Raw genomic sequence first — 21,517 nt, forward strand, 5'->3', positions numbered from 1 at the left:
GAGTGTGAGCCCAACTTGAGGCTTAATCCTATGACCCTGAGATCATGACCTGAGCCAAAACCAAGAGTTGGACGTGTAACTGACTGAGCCACTCAGACGCCCCTGGATAATCCTTTTTTGAAGATGTGTTTTGGAAAAATAGTCTTTGAAGCAAAACTTTTGAAGTCAATCCTATTTTACTATATTTTATGAAAGTGGGGCTTTCTATGGTAGGAAAGATCCGATAGAATGAAATTTGGTGAAGAAGAAAAGATGATAGCCATAGGCTGCCTACCATACGTCCACAGTATTATTAAGCTTGCTAGTTGTTACTTCACCTAAAAGTTAGCTTTTCCGTTAATGAACTTTATATAAGGGTACATAAAGTACCCTTTTGGGAATCCCTTGACTCAATGCTTTTTAGCTTCTGGGAGTTTTGGGTTTTTTTTCTTCTTTTTTTTGAAGTATGAGGTGTCAAATGATGTAAAATTAAACATAGCCTCTGTCTGTTTAGAGGAGGATATATGTTAATGACTATTGCTTAAACCAAAAGGATAATTTTTCCTTTAAATGTGGCTTTCAGGTTTTCTTATATGGGTATAGTATTTATTCCATCTTGAGCAGTTATTCCGTTTTTTTAGATGGGAATGGTAAATAAGAATTTAGTTTTCCTATAATTTTTTGTCTTTTCTATATTGGAAAAAAATTGCCTTTATATAGACAGGTTGGATTTTAAATGGATTTTAAATTTTTAACTATGATCCTGTAGTAAGAAATACATTTTACTTTGTAACCCAGTGCACAGAAAAATAACTGAAGTAAGTTTGGTTAAAAAGTCCATAGTCTTACTATATTAAAGTTCTTATTCTCTTCTCCTTACCACCCCCTTCTCAATCCTGATCGGCTGAACCCATAATTTGGAAAATACTAGTCTATAGCAAGTTGTAAGGTAGAAGCAATTACAGAAGCAGGTTATGTACTCTGTGAAAGACAAAGTAACCAGAGTATTGAGAGCTCTGTGGCTGATAAAGGAAGATACAAAATTCAGCTTTTCCTGTTAAGGCACTTACTTAGTAAGTTAGTTGGACAAGTGGTGTGGGTGTGTTTCTCTACGGTCACTGCAATGTAATATCTGATTTCTATACTTGATCTTAGCCAAAAGGCTGAGAAGCGATATATCTGATTTCTATAAAGTACTTTTTAAAAAGTATTCTTTTATATGACATCATTGAACTATAGTTTGCAAAAGTAAAAAAGAACCAAGAGAGTATATAATAAATTCCAAAATATTTCTAGGTGCTGCAGGAATTTAGAGATCAGAGAAATTAGTGAGTTGGAACAGCTGGGGTTGGCCTTGTGAAAGAGGTGGGAGTTAAATAGGAACTTTAAAGATGGGTAGAATGTGGTAGGTGGGAGGGAGGGTGTAAACATTCCAGTGATGGTGTGATCAGTGGCTTAGAATTGGGAATGAAATAATAGTGTCAGAAAGAGAAGTGGAATCTAGTTATGATCACATTGGTTATAAGTGGAAGATAAGATGAAGCTAGTAAGAAGGAACTATAATATGAAGTGATTTAGACTTTATCTGGTAGGACATGGGAAAATCTCTAGCTCTCAGAATTTACTTTGTCTGCTAATAACATTGCCACTCCAGATCTCTTTTGGTTGCTGTTTGCATGGTGTATCTTTTTCCATCCTTTTACTTTCAAGAACTATTTGTCACTTTGAATCTAAAGTATGTGTACTGTAGAAAGAATGTAGCTGGAGTTTTCTTTCTTATCCAGTCTGACAATCTCTGCTTTTGATTGTGTGCTTAGTTAATTACATATTATGTAGTTTTTGTTATGGGAATTAGCTGTGCCATGGTGTTCTTTGTTTTGTTTCTCTCTCATGTTTTTGTTCCTCTGCTCACATGTATTGCCTTCATTTTTTAAGGTACCATTGTAGGTCCAGGGTTGATTTCTTTTTTTTTTTTTTCTTTTACCATTACAAAAATTATTTTCTTAGTGGTTGCTTTAGGAATTACAGTGTACATTTTAGTTTATCAGTCTGCTTCAGGTTATACTAACAATTCCAGTAAAACATAGCAGCATTTCACCAGTATAGCTTCATTTTCCCATCCCTCTTTTCCTACCATTATTGTGTGTGTTACATCTATGTATGTTATAAACCCAATAACACACTGTTATTGTAATTGCTTTTTTTAAATATATGTATTTGGTGAAGTTAAGGGAAGAAAAAAATGTGTTTATACAGTCTTTATATCTTTTTAATTATATTTACCATTTCTGGTGCTCTCATTTCTCCTTGTGGATCATATTACCTCCTGATGTCATTTCTTTTCAGTCTGAGAAACTTGGATTAGTATTTCTTAAAGTCAGGTCTTCTACTGTAGAATATTCTCCACTTAAAAAATAATTTGGGGGTGGGGGTACCTGGGTGGCTCAGCCGGTTAAGCGTCTGCCTTCAGCCCAAGTCATGATCTTGTGGTCCTGGGATCGAGCCCCACGTTGTCAGGCTCCTTGCTCAGAGGGGAACCTACTTCTCCCTCTCCCTCTGCTGCTCCCCTGCTTGTGCACGTGCGCGCTCTCAAATAAATAAATAAAATCTTTAAAAAAAATAAAAATCTGGGAATGTATTTTTCCTTTCATGTTTGAAGAATAATTTTTCTGTATATAGCATTCTTAGTTGACAGGATTTTTAGGGTTTTTTTAAAAAAAGATTTCATTTATTCATTTGAGAGAGAGAGAGACAGAGACAGAGAGAGCACAAGCAGGGGGAGGGGGAGAGGGAGAGGGAGAAGCAGACTCCCTGCTGAGCTGGTAGCCTGACATGGAGCTCGATCCCAAGACCTGGAGATCATGACCAGAGCCTAAGGCAGATGCTTATCCATCTGAGCCACCCAGGTGCCCCAGGATTTTTAAGTTTTATTTTATCTTATTTTTTTGCCTTCTGGCCTTCATCGGTCTGATGATTAATCAGCTGTTTATTGTATTATTTTTCCCATGTATGTTATAAGCCATTTTTTGTGATTACTTTCATGATTTTTTTCTTTGTGGCTTTCAGTTCAAAAGTGATGTGCCTAGATGTGAATCGCTTTGTATTTATCCTTTTGGAGTTCATTTAGCTTAGGGTTCCTTAAGCTTTTTGGTCAGTAGATTAGTGTTTTTCATCAAATTTGGGGAGTTTTCAGCAGTTATTTCTTCAAATATTTTTTCTCCTCCTTTTTCTTTTTCCTCTTTTTTTGGATGCTGCCTTTATACGTATGTTGGTAGGTGTGCTATTATCCTACATGAGGCCTCTGAGGCCCTGTTCATTTTTCTGCAGTCTTTTTTTCCTTTTGTTCTTTCAGTTGGGTAATTTATTTCTCTGTTTTTAAGTTCACAGATTTTTTTAAAATGTCATCTCAAATCTTATCTTGAGCTCATAGTGAACCTTTTACTTTGTTATACTTTTCAACTCTAGTATTTCCAGGTTTAAAAAGTTAGTATTTCTTTATTGAAATTTCCTACTTGTGTAATTGTCATATTTTTCTTTAATTTTTAATATATGATTTCCCTTAACTCTTTTAACATATTCTATATTTTAAAAGTTTCCCAGCTTTATTGAGATATAATTGATATATAACATTGTGTTTAAGGTGTACAGCATGTTCATTTGATGTACTTATGTATTGCAAAATGATTACCACCACCATTAACTAACATGTCACACCTTATAATTACCATTTCTTTTTGTGCTGAGAACATGTAAGATCTACTCTTTTAGCAACTTTGAAATATATGGTATGGTGTTATTAACTATAGTCACCATGGTGTAGGTGAGATTCTCAGGACTTACTCATGTTATAACTAGAAGTTTGTACTCTGACCAACATCTCTTTTCCCCACTTTCCAGCCCCTGGTAACAACCCTTCTAGTCTCTTTGTATGTATTTGAGTTTCTATATTCCACGTGTAAGTGATATATGGTATTTGTCTTTCTCTGTCTGATTTATTTCACTTAGCATAATGACCTCAAGGTCCATCCATGTTGCAAATGTCAAGATGTCATTTTTCTGGCTGAATGATATTTCTGTCTATCTATATCATATTTTCTTTATCCTTCATCTGTTGATAGACACTTAGCTTGACTTGGCTATTGTGAATGATGCTGTAGTGAATATGGGAGTACAGGTATCTCTTCAAGATGATGATTTTAACTTTGAGATATATACCCAGAAGTGTAATTGCTGGATCATGGTAGTTCTGTTTTTAATATTTTGAAGAACCTCCATACTATTTTTCATAGTAGCTGCATCAATTTAATTTCCTACCACCAGTACACAAGGGTTTCCTTTTCTCCACATCCTCATCACCACTTTATCTCTTACCTTTTTGATGATAGCCATTCTAACAGGTGTGAAGTGATAACTCATTGTGGTTTTGATTTGCATTTCCCTGACGATTAGTGATGTTGAACACTTTTTCATTTACCTGTTGGCTATTTGTATGTGTTCTTTGGAAAAATGTCTATTTGGGTCTTTGCAGTTTTTAATTGGCTTGTTTGTTTTTTTGCTGGTGAGTTGTATGAATTCTTTATATATTTTGGATATTAACCCCTATCTCATAAATGATTTGAAAGTATTTTCTCCCATTACATAGGTTGCCTTTCATTTTGTTGATGGTTTTATTTGCTATGCAAAAGCTTTTTAATTTGATGTAGTCCCACTTGTTTATTTTTGCTGTTGTTGCCTTTGCTTTTGCTGTCAAATATAAAATACCATTTCCAAGACCAGTGCCAGGAAGCTTATGTTTTCTTCTAGGAATTTTGTGGTTTCAGGTCCTTATGTTTTTTCAATAGAATAGCTACTTGTATTCTTGTCTGCTAAATTCAACAGCTGTGTCTACCCAGAGTCACTTTCTTTTAGCTCCTTTTTTCATTTTAAACCTAAGAGTAAGTCAGCTCTTTCTGTTATCTGTAGGTCTCACATTTTATTTTCTTCCTTTTTAAAAAATTTTTTTATATTTTTACAGTTGGACGTTTCAGATAATGTAGCAACTCTGGATTCTGATTTTTGTTTAAATCTTCCTGAAGGTTGTTATTTTGGGATTTTCCTTTTTTTTTTTTTTTCCTTTTTTTGTAACTTACCTGCATCTAATCTGTAGAATCTTTTACCTTCACAGTTTGAAGCCCCTAAATTCTGTGTTAATTTTTTTATTCTAATTTTAATTTTTAGCCTGATTTTTTTTTTCAGAGGCTATTTCTGTATAGTTTAGTGGGCAGGCAATTATTGGTTAGAGATTGTGCTCAAACATCTTGAGTTTATAAGGCTTCCATCATTTTTTGATGATTCTGTACATGGTTGGGGGCGTCCATTTAAAATTTGGTCAGTTTTTTAGTTGGCCTCAGCTTTTACTTTCTCTGAGGCCCTATTGGGTTTCCCCTGCATATGTGCACAGCTTTTTAGTCAGCCAGGAATATGTGAAGAGGTTATTTAGCCCCTCTGTACATATCATGTCCAGGATTTCCCTGTTAAATTTTTCAGTGTTCTGCCAAGTCTGTCATTTTCCCCAGATGGGACTTTTATCCTCAGGGTAACAGAGCTGTGAGCTTTCTCACTTTGTTTCCTATCAGATTTGCCATTTTTACTGCCAGTGCCACTGGCATTGGGTTTTTCTCTCTTTTCTAAGTGATGGTAGCCCCCTCTCCAGGCAAAATTCCTGGTTTTCATGGCCAACTCTGCCCTGGTAAAATTGCCTCAATCTCTGAGCTGGGCAGTGGTGGTTGGAGATGGGAGCATCCTCTGGCAAAAAGGCCACTGATCAAGGGGAACCCTCCTACACTGTTGGTGGGAATGCAAGCTGGTGCAGCCACTCTGGAAAACAGTATGGAGGTTCCTCAAAAAGCTGAAAATAGAGCTACCCTACAACCCAGCAATTGCACTACTAGGTATTTACCCCAAAGATACAAATGTAGTGATCCAAAAGGAAATGTGCACACCAATGTTTATAGCAGCAATGTCCACAGTAGCCAAACTATGGAAAGAGCCAAGATGTCCTTCAACGGATGAATGGATAAAGAAGATGTGGTATATATATACAATGGAATATTATGCAGCCATCAAAAAAAACAACAACAACAACCAAATCTTGCCATTTGCAATGATGTGGATGGAACTAGAGGGTATTATGCTAAGCGAAATAAGTCAATCAGAGAAAGACATGTATCATATGATCTCACTGATACGAGGAATTCTTAATCTCAGGAAACAAACTGAAGGTTGCTGGAGTGGTGGGAGGTAGGAGGGATGGGGTGTCTGGGTGAGAGACACTGGGGAGGGTATGTGCCATAGTGAACACTGTGAATTGTGTAAGACTGATGAATCACAGACCTGTACCTCTGAAACAAATAATACATTATATGTTAAAAAAAAAAATGAAGAAGATAGCAGGAAGGGAAAAATGAAGGAGGGGGAAACCCAAGGGGGAGACGAACCATGAGAGACTGTGGACTCCGAGAAACAAACTGAGGGTTTTAGAGGGCAGGGGGGTGGGGGGATGGGTTAGCCTGGTGATGGGCATTAAAGAGGGCACGTATTGAGTGGAGCACTGGGTGTTATACACAAACAATGAATCATGGAACACTACATCAAAAACTAATGATGTAATGTATGGTGATTAACATAATAAAATAAAATTTTAAAAAAAAGGCCATTGGTCCCCACTGTCCCATCTCCAGTGTCTAGCAGTTTTTCAAGAGTAAATGCTATTTGATTTGTGGTTGCCTTTGATTGATTTCCAGAGCCATGAAATGGTTGTTTTCCACAGTATAGTCCTTTTTTTTTTTTTTTTTAAGATTTATTTATTTTGAGGGAGGGAGGGAGAGAGAGAGCTTGTGCCCACATGTGCAAGCAGGAGTGGGGGAAGGGCAGAGGGAGAGAGAGAAAATCTGAAGCAGACTCCCCACTGAGCAAGGAGCCCAACCCAGAGCTGGATCTCAGGACCCTGAGACCATGACCTGAACTGAGACTAAGAGACACTTAACTGACTAAGCCACCCAGGCACCCCTACAATGTTGTCCTTTTTATAGGTGTTTTGAGGGGCGACGGATTTACCAGTCTCTTTATTCCACGATAGCTGGAAATATTGCCTCTATTTAAACTTTCTAACTTCTTACTCCTTCCCTCGTGTCTTCCAGGCCCACTTTAATTCACTCTGGTCAGGCTTTTACCACTGTTCTACTGAAGCCACTTTTATTAAGAGTCACTGGCATCCTGCATTTACCCTTTCCAATTATCAGTTTTCTGTTTTCATCTTAATCAACCTTTCAGCAGCTTTCAGCATAAATGGTCACTCCCTTTTTCTGAAAACTTTTTTTTAATTGGCTTCTAAGATAATACTATCTCCTGTTTTTCATCCTACTTCATTACTTCTCCACGTGATCCACTCCTTCTCGTACCTCTGAATATTTACTTACGTATTTTGGTCTAAACTTCTTCCGTAGGTGATACCATTGGGTTCCCTTGCTTTAAGTTCCCTTTATAAAGATGACCCCCAGATGCATATTTCCAGCTTCAACTTCTTCTACCTTGAGCCTCATAGTATTTTCACTTGGATGGCTAGTAAACGTTTCAGACTTAATAGATGGAAAACAGAACTCTTGAACCACTTTCTCCATCAAATTTATTCTCTTCAAGAGTTTTTAGAATGATCTTTTAAAAGGGTAAATCAGATGATGTCATTTTCCTGATCAAAACATTGGCTTTCCTTTACATTTAATGTGAAACTCAGTTTCTTACCATAATTAAAAGAGTTTATAGACATACCCCCTGCCTACCTTCTCTGAACTTTTCTTCTCTTCCTTTACTCAATCACATTATTCTTTAGCTATTTCTTGAATATGTCATGTCTGCCTCTAGCTGTTTACATTTGGAGGTTCCTATAAACTGCATTGCTCTTCCCCCATACCTTCACATGGTTCTCATCCTCATATCATTCAGGTTTGTGTTCAGATCTTACCTCCTTTGTGAGGTGTATTCTGACTTCCCTATCCAAAATACAGCTCCTTGTCTATATCATGCTCTATCTCCTTAAGCTATGTGAAGATACATTGCTTCTTCCTCACTGTCCTCCATAGACTGTAAGTTTCATGAAGATAGGAACTTAAGTCTTGTTCACTGCCATATCCTTAACATTATGGATGATGCCTGGCATAGAATAGGTGCACAATATTTGTAGAATAACAGTGTTTTCTATAGAATTAATTTGTCATTAGTGAATTATTAAAGAATGACTCAGTAACAATGGCTCGGCTTGTGATAGTTGTATGTTTAAGTGCATCTAGGCATCAACTTTGTTTGCCTAATGTTGGCATGATTAATACTTATAAATGTTGCTCTATGAAATTTATATTTTAGACCTTTTAGGGAATTTTAAGATGAGAAAATTTAAGACTTTAAAAAGAATAGAATATGTCAAAAGAGTAAGGGTAGATGAATATTTAGGTCCATGTATTTGCTTCACTTATGCATTCTTTCTGGTAAAAGATAGTATACATAAACTTATACAACTTCTGTTATCTGAGAATTTAATAGTTCTCTTTTATAACTTGGTTAATGAGTCTGGAAAAATGGCTTATCTTAACATAGTTGGCTATGTTGAAAAACAATCTTAATGTCTATATATTGTGAGAGCCGTGAGTCTTAGCTTACACTAGTTCTTCCACAAAACTATCTATATAGATGTGAACTGGCAAAGTATAGACATACTTCCAGACTTAGCATCAGTTTAAAATGCAAATAGTTTTGAAATTGGTAAAGTTTTTTTGTGTTCTTTGTCACAGTTAAAACTCAGAATGTGACTTGAGTTATCTTTATTAAAGCAATAATACTGTACTGTCTTGAGTTTTTGTTTATTGCTTCAGCTATAAACATTTTATAACAAGTAATGGGATGAAAGATTGATGTTCTATAAAAGAATTTTATTTTTTAAAAAAGATTCATTTATTGAGAGAGAGCACGAGTGGAGGGAAGGGCAGAGGGAGAGGGAGAGAAAGAATCCTCAAGCAGATTCCCCACTGAATGCGGAGCCTGACGTGGGGCTCCATCCCAGGACCCTGATACCGTGACCTGAGCTGATACCAAGAGTCAGCTGCTTAAAAGAGTCAGCTGCTTACCAGGTGCCCCTATAAAAGAATTTTAAATATCACTGTACATGAACCCAGCTCTCACAGTCTGTTTAAAGGGATAGAGGATAGTCCTTTCGAGTTTCTAATTTCCCTGAGATGATATGCTAGCACAATCATAGAGCCAGTTGGAAGTTTCTAGAGGAGGAGAAACAATTTGCATATTTCTGGTACCATCTTCTAAGAACTGGAGCCCACTCTGCTCTAGAATAGTTCTGCTTATGAGGTTCCTCATCTGCTGTGCAATCCCCAGCCCCTCTTTTTTTGGCCTTTTTTTCCTAACCTAAAAGCATTTTTCCTTCCAGATTCCCAGGTATATAACTTTATGTTTTATAGCCCTTCCAAAATTTTGAAATTTTATATTTCCTGTCCATATAGCTAGTACTTTGTAATATTTTCTCTGTGTTATGTAATTTGGCCTTTATTTACTGGACTTCTGATAGCCAAGTATATTTTTGGAATTTATCTTCTTTGTTAATATATACTCTTCATTTATTACTGCAAAAACTTATGTTGTTAGGAAGTCATCATATTATTTAGTGTTTTCTTTTCATGAAGAATGAACATAACTTTGAAATTCCCCAATGGAAAAAGTTATTTGTGTGGTCTGTAAATTTATCAGGACTGCACAATTTCTAGTATGCCATATTTTAACTTAGCAACTGAGCCCTTATGGGCTCTCAGATTTTTTTTTTTTAACACTGTATCTTGGAAGTTAGGAGGGCTTGTAAGAGCTCTTTGCACCCAAATTCATTTGTTTAGTGAGAAGTTTGATTTTTATTATAGTTGCGAAAGATTACAGTACTAATAGCTTATTCCAGATATCTCTTAAATACTATACACACTGCTTCTCAAGCTATTAGTGATGAAATATTAGTTTTAAAAATTTCCAGTTCAGGGGCGCCTGGGTGGCTCAGTTGGTTAAGTGACTGCCTTCAGCTCAGGTCATGATCTCAGGGTCCTGGGATCAAGCCCCACATTGGGCACCCTGCTCGGTGGGAAGCCTGCTTCTCCCTTTCCCACTCCCCCTGCTGTGTTCCATCTCTCGCTGTCTCTCTCTATGTCAAATAAATAAATAAAATCTTTAATAAAAAAAAATTCCAGTTCATCAAAGACTGATATTTTTGTAAAATACAATAGAAATCAGTTACTAGAAAAGCGAAATTTTAAAAAATACAAAGTATAGGCCCCACTCTTTATTATAAGATTCACAGATATGAAATTATTCTATCAAATTGCTATAAAACATTCTAAGCACTTATTCTCAATTTCTGTATTTATCTTATTGCAGAGTAGTAGAAAGTAGTAGATTAGTAACATAGACTAGTAACAAATAGGTTGCAGGTCAGCATTGCTCTATAGATCATACTTTTTATTTTGTTTAAATTTTTTTTGTTATTTTTTAGTTTTTAAAAATTTTAATTAAAGTATAGCTGACACAATATTAAATTAAGTTCAGGTGTACAATGTAGTGATCGTACAACACGAAATTCTCACCACAATAAGTGTATTACAGTATTATAGACTATATTCCCTATGCTTTACTTTTCATCCCCATGACTTATTTATTTTACAGTGGGCAGTTTGTACCTCTTAATCCCCTTTACCTATTTTGCCCAGGCCCCCACCCCCTAGACCCATACTTTTTAGTAACATATCTATAGCCTGCTCTTTGTAGTGTTTAATGTTATGAGTTCTTAGAATCTTAGTCAATATGGTGAATAGCATTTATCCTTTAAAAAATATTTTCATGTGTTTCCTTTTCAGAACCGAGAGCTCCAAATCATGAGAAAGCTAGATCACTGTAACATAGTCCGATTGCGTTATTTCTTCTACTCAAGTGGTGAGAAGGTAGGTCTTGCAGAAAGTGTGTACTGAATATTGTGATAGACTTGTTATTCTTCTAAATATAGTCATCATTCTCCACCCCACCCCCCACCTTAGCACAACTAGCAGAACAGTTTTGCTAATTGAATGGAAGAATTCTAAAACACAGGCCCTAGTGATTCTGAGCTCAAGATATAATCATTGAATATCATTAGTTATATCAGAAATTGTTTATGAAATAAAGGGAATGAATTTTTAAGAATTTTCTTTTTTGGAATATTTGTCTTTAGTTCTTTATATATACATATATATATTTTAAACCTTCTATGATCCTTATGTGCTTCTGGAGCCCCATGATAGTTCCAGCTGTTTATTAGAGGGTGGAAAATTATGTGGAATATAAGTGGAATTATGTGGAATTTAAGTGGAAGTATTGGAGGGAAATGGGAAACAGGAAGACTTTGGTAGGACCAGAATGAGACTTAAACAGTGGGAGGCAAGTTTAACTTACCTTTGGCGAGGGAAAAAGAAAGGTGTAATATTACAGAGCTTGTTGTAAGTGGTCATTATTTTTGATCACATTTAATTTTGTGAAAGCAAAGGATAATTAAACGAGACTTTGTGCTGTGCACCCCCGGTCCTTTTTGTCTTTCCATTCAGATGATGACAGTAACTGATGTCATTGTGCTCACTGGAGTTTGGAAGCACAGAAAGTCAGTTTCTTCTTTTTTACCTTCTTTTTTTTTTTTTTTTTTTTTTAAGATTTTATTTGACAGACACAGCGAGAGAGGGAACACAAGCAGGGGGAGTGGGAGAGGGAAAAGTAGGCTTCCCACAGAGCAGGGAACCCATGCGGGGCTCAGTCCCAGGACCCTGGGATCATGACCTGAGCCGAAGGCAGATGCTTAACGACTGAGCCACCCAGGTGCCCCCTTTTTTACCTGCTTCTTTCTGCCTGTTCACTGTTCCTTCCCAGATTAAATATTTTCCTTACATTTCTACTTCACTGGTTTGGGGTGAGAGGGCAGGGCAAATAATAAACCACTTAATCTTTTTGGCTAAACAAATACGACTTTGGATAAGACCATTTGATTTTTTAAAGATTTTATTTACATATTTGACAGAGAGTTAGAGAGCACAAATAGGCAGAGGCAGGCAGAGGAAGAGGGAGAAGCAGGCTTCCCGCAGGGAGCCTGATGTGGGACTCGGTCCCAGGACCCTGGGATCATGACCTGAGCTGAAGGCAGCTGCCTGACTGAGCCACCCAGGTGCCCCGACCATTTGATATTTTGGACTTCAGATTTCTGGTATATACTATCTGAAGTTCCTAGATCTGTAATTCCTCTTGATTTCTAAGCACAGTATTCTTTTTACTTCATTTCCCAGTGTACCAGTGCTTAACCATTTTCCATTAAATTTTTTTAGATTATTTCCTTAGAAGTTCTTTTTTTCATGTCATCTGTAATATGGGAAGATACCTATGTATTAAGCCACGATTGTGATATACCTCCTGTAGATACATAAATGTTAAATATTTGTATGTGTTTGTGTCAGTCATAGTTTTAGCAACCATAATTAGCAAATTGGCTCCTTAGTGACTCTTGTTTCTCAGGTGTTTGTATTTGGGACTGTAAGCCCTTGTAAGTATTTGAGCTCTTTTGTTTCGAAAGCCAGTTATGAGGTTCATGCTACTTTTTTTTTTTTTAACCTAGCAAACAGCCTGTTATGTCTTTAACTTATCTGTTTTGACATGTCTTTACTTTTTCCTGTCCCTTCCCAAATAAAATTATGGAACATCTGTTACGTTCACAGCACTCTTATAATGGAATTTTGCATCCTCATGACTTTTTGTTATTAGATGCTAGACATTATAATATCCCAGGGAGAAAGTAAAGGTCAGAATTATTTGTTCCATGAACCAATAGATTACATGGAGATTGGTTTGCAGAGGCCTCCTTACAAAGCCCCTAAACATTTTCTCATGATTACTTTATTTATATAGCTTTCCCTATACAGCAGACACTGTTTTTAGCACTTTACAAATATTAACTCATTTGATGCTTACAAAGATGAAGAGCAGAAAAGGAAGAATCAAATTTTTGAATATAAGGCTCTGTTTGTGGCAGCATCAAAAGGTCTACCTATCTGGTTTTGGTCTGGTGAAAGCCTTGATCACAGTCTGCCCTCACCCTCACTTAATCCTGCCTTGGGAGTGACTGGACTGTTATCTGTGTACCCCAGAGGGTGGATTTTCCTCCCCGCTGCTGTTCAGAGCTGCTTATTATCATAAATGGTCTTACAGATAAAGAGCAATTGAGAAGTCATTAAGGGAGGTTAACCAGAAGGACACTGAACCTCTGTCTTTTATAAAAAAGAAATGTACTTTCTGATGTTTTTCTCAGAACTTTCTCTTGAGCTTTGTAAATTTTCTGAAATGAAAAAAAAAAAAGATTCCTCTTAATTTTGGATAGCTTCATTTAAAAAAAATAGAAAGAAAGAAAAGTTGTGATATATTGCTGAAAGTAATGATCCTTCCTTAACAAAAAAGGAAGTTTTTCTGGAGATATGCAGAAATACTGCATATGGGAGGCTCAGGACCTCCCATAGTCTTCTAGCCACCAAAAAGATGATTTCTTTTTGCCCTACTCATGATCTCCACTTCCATTCTTCTGAGTTGTTCTGGCAGGGCTAACATCACTCAAGAGACCAGGTAGTAAATTAATACGTCCCATATGAGAAGATGGGTTCTGCTCTTGGGTTGAGAGCTCAGGTTTGTAAGTATCAGTTCTAACTCTTAAGAGTAGGTTACTGAGAGTGAACTTAGAACTACCTTTTAGAAAAGGATCTAAATGTCTTAGGAAATTCTTACAAATCTTTAAAGATGATTTCTCTCTGAATATGACAGTCCTCTATTAGGTAGGCATTTTTCTAACAGAAGCATTATGTACTGCCTATGTGTATATATTAGAAGAGTTTTGGGGGAGGAAATAATAATAGTTCGAGATGCCTTTGGGACATGCAAATAGAATGCCCATTAGATAGATACATGTATGATTTCATAGGTGGTAATGGTGGCTGACAGCGGGGGGTGGGGTACTAAGTAGAGAAAGGATATTGACAAGGTTGTGTTGATAGAGTTATGTAGCCATGTGGTAGAGCTCTTAGGAGTTCTGGGAAGAGGGAGAGGGGATGTTTGAGACCAGGACAGTAAAGAGCCAGCAGTTTGCCAAGTATTACCTTCTGGTCCTAGAATATGAGAACCGTCTTCATTTGGGAGACTGCAAGGAAGCCAGTGCCTTTGGGTGGGATCCAGGTTTTGTCTAGGGCAAAGCAGTAAAAACAACAAAAACAACAAAAAAACCTCTGTGAAGAGACTGGGATTCAAAACCCCATGAAGAGTTTCTTTTACAGGTGTTAGAGAGCTTAGGGGAACATCTGGACAGGAGATCAATGGTCAGAACATGAGCCTAAAGGAGACGTGAGGAGGCAGTTAGGGGGATGGTTTTAGAAATTGTTGAGGATGAGAAAGAGAAGAATTCAGTGTTTCAGGATTATAAGAGTGAAAGACTTGGTTGATGTATATGGAAATATTTCATAACTCTCTTATTGTTGTCCTCATCTCTCCCTCTTTACCATTTTCCCAGTCTCTTTTATGCCTTTTGTCTCTGTCTACTTTATAGGTTTCTGCTTCTTTCACTCTGGGCTCTACTCTAGGTCTCTATCTTTTGGTCTCTGAGGTTCTGTCCCTCTCTTTTGGTGTGTGTCACCCCCTCAGATTTCTTTTCCCTCTTCAACTCTGGTATCTGTCTGTCTCTATCTCATTTACTTCCTGTATGGATCTCAACTTCATTCTCGTGGTTTTCTGTACTCCTCTTTTGTTGGGTTTCTACCCATCTTTCTTTGAATATCTGATCCTTCTGAGTCTTTGTATGGATTCTCATCTGTCCTGAGCCTTCTTCATTCTCTTTCTTGGTGTTTCTTCTTTTTGAGCTTCTGTTACTCCCTTTTTGGAAAATTTTAAAGAAGGAAAATTTTTCACTCACCATCCTGACTTTTGACTTCTGCATTATCTATGTATGTATCTATTTATCTATCTTATTTCATTTGTACATGTTTTACCTATTTGTATGAATAATTATTTATGACCTTACAAACTTTGAAGATCTCATAAAACTTTCCATGTTGCCTCATAGTATTTGTAGTTATTGGCTATATAATATTCCATTGAGTTACTGAATTGCATAATACTCCCTAACTATTCCCCCATTGTTATTCTTTTTTTTTTTTTTTTTTAAAGATTGTATTTATTTGACAGAGAGAGACAGCGAGAGCAGGAACACAAGCAGGGGGAGTGGGAAAGGGAGAAGCAGGCCTCCCGCCGAGCAGGGAGCCCGATGTGGGACTCGATCCCGGGACCCCAGGATCACGACCTGAGCCGAAGGCAGACGCTTAATGACTGAGCCACCCAGGCGCCCTGTTATTCTTAATTTTAAAATTGTAGCTAAGCTACCCCAGGGCTTCATCATAATTTTTGTCTATAAGCACTCTTGAGCTCTGGGTGAAGTTAGAGTAAGATTACTGCAATATTTGGCAAATATTTCCACTGACCACAGTTTGACTGAAAGGTTACGTCTATTTTGGTGAACTTGTCTTTATTTTGCTCCACTCTGCCATTTTAAAGACTGTTTTCTTTAGGGATTATAAATAATCAGCTTTTAGCATATAACTGGGGAAAGGACTAACCAGAGTAACTAAAAGAAGGGGGAATTCAGTCAGGACAGACACCAGAGGTGTGACCTAATTAGTCTTAGTCATAGTCTTCTGGTTGGAATTATTAGTGTTTGCTATAGTAACTAGAGCATCATGTAGTCAATTAGTATACTTTAGATTACCCAATAGGTTTTAGTAACTCTGATTTAGTTCAGAAAAAGTGGCACTCTTTCTCCTTGACCAGACAAAAATGGGGATTTTTGAATGTTTTGAAAGTCAGGCTTATAATACTTTTGTGAATTCTGCGTTTGTGTGTTTTTTCAATATCAGTATTTTGCAGTGGAAGCTCCTTTGCCCCTAAATAAAATTTTATGAAGAACCCTATCCTATAAATAAAACAGATAAAAAGCAAAGTTGCTTTGGTTGAAACTAGGGTATGGGACCAGCTGACATTGTCTTTCCTGAGGTGTACCTCACCTCTGTAGAACCCTAGGATTCTGAAGGATAGACATAGTATGTAAACCACATTGTGTCTTTATAGGAGCTTCAAATTTTATTTAAATTAATTTTCTTAAAGAAAAATTTCTATAAGTAACCATACATGTGAAAATATTTTACCTGTGCTCATCATAGATTGATTACTTGAATAATAAAGAAATGGCCTTCCTTGGGGCACCTGGGTGGCTCAGTCATTAAGCGTCTGCCTTCGGCTCAGGTCATGATCCCAGCGTCCTGGGATCGAGCCCCGCATCAGGCTCCCTGCTCCGCAGGAAGCCTGCTTCTCTCTCTCCCGTTCCCCCTGCTTGTGTTTCCTCTCTCGCTGTGTCTCTCCCTGTCAAATAAATAAATAAAATCTTTAAAAAAAAAAAAGAAAGAAATGGCCTTCCTTAAAAAAAAAAAAAAATCTGTCCCTCTACTTGTGTGAGAGTCAGTTTAAATAGCAAGGATGACAAATTGATTTCATTCGTCATACCAACTTTGTTCTATTGATAGTAACTGTGTAGAGGGCTATGTGCAGGAGAAGATTCTACCACTGCTTCTGGGATCAGAGAGAAGAATGCTGTGCTTGATTATGCCTGTTTGTCACTAGCCCTGAAGAGGAAAGGGTAGGGGTGAATCTGTTCTGAAAATTAAAGAGCTCTGGCTTTGTAGCTGGGTTTACATCCCAGTTCTGGCACTTGATAGCAGTATGACTAGGCAAGATATTTACCTTAGTAAGCCTTTTTCCCCTTCTCATCTGTACAGTAGGGATTTTGTAAGAAAAAAGTATAATGTCTAAGTGCTTTATTGCAGCACTTGGCGTATAATTAACACTTAATAAACATTTAACTTACTACTTTACAAATGATTATTTAATAATAGCAAATATATATTTCATTTGCTGTGCTTCAGATATTGCTCTCAGCACTTTACATGTACTTTATAAATCACTTAAACCTTATAGCTACCCAGTGAAGAATCGGTACTGTTATTATCCCCCATTTTATAGAAGAAGAAACTGAGACACTTGAAGTTAAGTTACCTGAGAGTCATACAGCTACTGAGTGGCAAAGTTAGGAGTCCGCTCTAGGCAGTCTTTCTCCAGGGTCTGTATAGTATGCTGTACTATTTAGCATAGAATGTCTGTTTCTGCAGGAGCAGTGTATTAGAAATGTAACATTTAAAAATATCTCAGTAATTATTGCTAAACAAGGAGAGCTTGTACAGTGTCTACTTTGGAGAATTTTTAGAAAAGAATAAATAGCCTTTTGTTTTAGGACAATAATAGTAGTAGTAGTGATGATAATAGCCAAAACTTGTGTGATGCTTAGTATACACCAGGCATTAATCTAAACACTTAAACTCTTCTGTTTTTTTGGAAGAGTTTGTGAATTGTTAATTCTTTACATGTTTGTTAGAATTTACCATTGAAACCATCTGGTCCTGGACTTTACTTTTTGGGAAGTTTTTTATTACTGATTGATTCATTCTCTACTTCTTATATAGGCTTGTTGAGATTTTGTATTTTGTCTTGAGTTAATTTAATATTTGGTGTGTTTCCTTGAATTTATTGATTTCATCTAGGATATCTAATTTGTTGGCACACATTCGTTCATAGTATTCTGCTATGGTCCTTTCTATTTCTGTAAGGTCAGTAGTAATGCCCTCATTTTCAGTTCTGATGTTAGTTTTTTGTGTCTTCTTTTTGTCAGTCTAGCTAAAGGTTTATCAGGTTTTTTTTGAGCTTTTCAAAGAATCAACTTTTGATTTTCTTGAAATTTTTTGGTCTCTATTTTATTTATTTCTGGTCTGTTTTCCTTCCTTTAGCTAGCTTTAGGTTTAGTTTCCTCTTCTTTTCTAGTTCTTCAGGATGTAAAGTTAGGTTATTGACTTGAAACCTTCCTTCTTAATGTAGGCAAGCTCTAGATTGCCCACTGAGTGCAGTGAAGATAGCACTCAGAGGGTGGTATGTTGGATTTTTGTTTTCATGTATCTCAAGTGTGTTCTAATGTTTCTTTTTTCAGAGTGTGTTGTGTAATTTTCTCTTTGTCCTGGTGGTTGTTTAGAGTGATGGTTATTTTCCACACATTTTAATTTTTTTTTTCCCTTCTGTTACTGATTTCTGGTTTCATTCTGTTGTGGTTGGAGAAGATACTTCATATGATTTCATTCATTTTAAATTTATTGAGATTTGTTTTGTTGCCTAATATATGGCCTATTCTGGATAATATCCTATGTGTACTTGAGAATAATGTGTAATCTTCTGTTTGGGGATGTAAAGAGATAGATATATAAATAGATAGACAGACAGATAGATAATAGATAGATAGGTATCCTTTTGGTTTATGATGTTCAGATCTTTTATTTCTTTATTGCTCTTTTATCTAGATGTGCTGTCCATTATTGAAAGTGGTGTATTAAAATCTCCAACTATTGTAGAATTGTTTTTTTCTTCCTTCAATTCTATCAGTTCTTGCTTTATATATTTGAGATTCTGTTGTTGGTACATTATGTGTGTATAATAGTTATATCTAACTGATGAATTGATCTTTTTATTAAAATATGATATCTTGGATGCTTTTTATTTTCTTTTTTTTGCCACTGCCCTGGCTAGAACCTCCAGGACAAGGTTGAGAAGAGATGAAAGCAAACATCCTTACTTTGTTCTTGATTTTAGAGGAGAAAAAGTATTTAGTCATTCTTTTTAAGTAGGATGTTAGCTGTGGGTTTTTGTAGATGTCATTTATCAGGTTTAAGGTAGTTCCTTTTTATTCCTAGTTTGTTTAGCATTTCATGAAATGTTGAATTTTGTCAAATGCTCTTTCTCCATCTGTTGAAATGATCGTGTGTTTTTTGTCCTTTATTCTATTACTAAGGTGATTTATGTTAATTTTTTGAATGCTGAAACCTACTTGGCATTTCTGAAATTAATCCCATTTGGTCATGGTGTATAATCATTTTATACATTGCTGAATAGTAGTTTTTTAGAGGAGTTTTGCATCTATATTCATAAGGGATATTGATTAGTAGTCTGTTGTGTGTCCATACCTGCCCCCGACCCCATGATGGTTTTGGTATCAGGGTAATACTGGTTTCATAGAATAAATTGGGAAGTGTTTTCCTCTTCTATTTTTTTTTTTTTGAAGGTTTTTATGAAGAACTGGTATTAATTCTTCCTTGAAAATTTGGTAGATTTCTCCAATGAAGCCATCTATATACCTGGGCACTTTTTGTGGGAAGTTTTTTTTTTAAAGATTTTTTATTTATTTATTTGAGAGAGAGAATGAGAGAGAGAGAGCACATGAGAAGAGGGAGGGTCAGAGGGAGAAGCAGACTCCCTGCCGAGCAGGGAGCCCGATGCGGGACTCGATCCAGGGACTCCAGGATCATGACCTGAGCCAAAGGCAGTCGCTTAACCAACTGAGCCACCCAGGCGCCCGGGAAGTTTTAAAATTACTAATTCAATTTCTTTACTTGTAATAGGTGTATTTAGATTTTCTGTGTTTTCTTTTGTCCATTTTGGTTCATTTTATCTAAGTTATCTTATTGACACAAAGTTTTTCATACTTTTCCCTTAATTTTTTTTTTATTTCTGTAAGGTCAATTGTGATGTCCCCTCTTTCATTCCTGATTTTCATGAGTCTTTTTTTTTCTCCCTTGGTCAGTCTAACCAAAGGTTTGTCCATTTTCTTGATTTTTTTTTTTTTGGTTTCATTGATTTTCTTTTTTCAATTGCTTTTCTATTCTGTAATTCACTTATTTCTGTTCTGTTCTCTTTATCATTTCCTTCCTGCAGCTCACTGTGGGTTTATTTTGCCCCTTCTTCTCTAGTTTCTTAAGATTCTTGATTTGAGATCTTTTCTTTAATGTCACTTCTTGGTCAAAGGTTGTGCTTTAAGTTCCCTTATCCAGTTACATTTTTATCCTTTACCATTGGATGTGTGAGTGGCCTGGGTGCTGCATCTCAGTTCAAGGAGTCTGTATTTGTCACAGATCAAACCAGGTACTAGTAGTTTAGAATTTTCCCCCTGATTGCTCCTGAGAAGGTGTAGCCTTGTGCATTCACATTCTTTCTGACTGCCAGGGATGAATGTGATGTTATTTCCTGGAAGTTGCTCTTGGGTCAGAGTAGCTTATTTTCAGTCAGGGTTTGATTTGAGGTTGTTTGTAAATCCTTTGTACCCGTAATGCTTTTACTGTGTGTTGATGTACTGTGTGCAACTTGGGGAATACTTCAAATCTCCCCCACATCCTGCACAGCGTAGCACCTGTGCATATCCTTAATGACCTCCAGAGATGACTGTTGCCAAGTAGGCTCTTTTTGGCTATCTCTTTTCTTGATTCTCTTCAACTTCTGGTGCCTTGCCTGTTTGCTTGTGTCAGGGACCTGCCCAGCCTCCACAAGGATCTCCATTGTTTTTAGACAATGCCCATAGGCATGGCGTTTTCCCTACTGTGTCACAAATAAAATCGGTCTCTGTAGGCAGAGCTAGCCTCTCTTTCCCTCTGGACAGAATCCCTATTTTACTGCACTAGAACCCAGTATGAAGACTCACTTTTTCCAGAATAACACCCCCACTTTATGAGTGGGCAATGGAGGATGGGCAATGGCAGCCCCTGTTCTTCACACCTTGCCACTCCCAGCATGGGCGCTCTGCCCTAAGAGCAAGTTAAAAGTGAGACTCTCAGGTCCCCAGCCTGCTATGCCTGGAGTAGAGCTTCTGACTTACTTTTGGGGACTGGGTGAGGAAAGGGAGACACAGTCCTCTTGGCTCTGCCCAACTGGAATAGATCTTTTGCACCTTGGGACACAGCCTGTCCCTCCTGGGGTGAAACCATAGCCCCAGACTAGAGCTGAGAGGAGAGGAAGCTACCCATCTTACTGACCATACCTGTCTGGAATAAGTATAGAGTAGAGCTTCCCAGACATGGAAGTGTAGGGTATCAGGGTAAGGGAGCAGATCTTCACTAAAATGCCACAGATTCTTGGTGTTCTTATTGAAATTTGTTCCTTCATTTGCTGTATGCCCTTAGAAAAATTATCAGATACTTCAAATGATTGTTTTTTAATCATTTTACCAGTTAAATTTTTGTTCTGCTGAGATCTGTGCTCTCTACTCTGCCATCCCAGAAGTCCTGCTCCCCACTTACTTTCCACATTTTGTGGACTGCTTAGTGAGGTTGTTACGCTGGGTAGAAAAGATGAATAAAATAGATACTTCTAGCTATAGTGGGTACATATTGTATTGTAGAGGGATAGACTGAAAAGTAATAATTGAACATATGCTGATTGTCTTCTATTTTGTTTACTTCATTAGTAAATAAATTTTAAGTAAGCACAATAAATTAGTACCATT

The 21,517-nt window shown here is 36.9% G+C and overlaps 1 protein-coding gene across 2 annotated transcripts in view; it reads left to right on the forward strand.

Moving 5' to 3' along the window:
- Positions 1-21,517, forward strand: part of GSK3B (glycogen synthase kinase 3 beta) — a 206,669-nt gene that overhangs the window by 85,972 nt on the left and 99,180 nt on the right. For both annotated transcript variants that reach the window (XM_035000079.1, XM_035000080.1), the window contains exon 3: positions 10,911-10,994. In XM_035000079.1, coding sequence (XP_034855970.1) covers positions 10,911-10,994 — 84 coding nt within the window. The remainder of the gene's footprint in view (positions 1-10,910; positions 10,995-21,517) is intronic.

This window comes from Mirounga leonina, unplaced genomic scaffold (assembly GCF_011800145.1).
Source record: "Mirounga leonina isolate KUSES-001 unplaced genomic scaffold, KU_Mleo_1.0 Mir_115, whole genome shotgun sequence".
Classification (NCBI taxonomy): Eukaryota; Metazoa; Chordata; class Mammalia; order Carnivora; family Phocidae; genus Mirounga; species Mirounga leonina.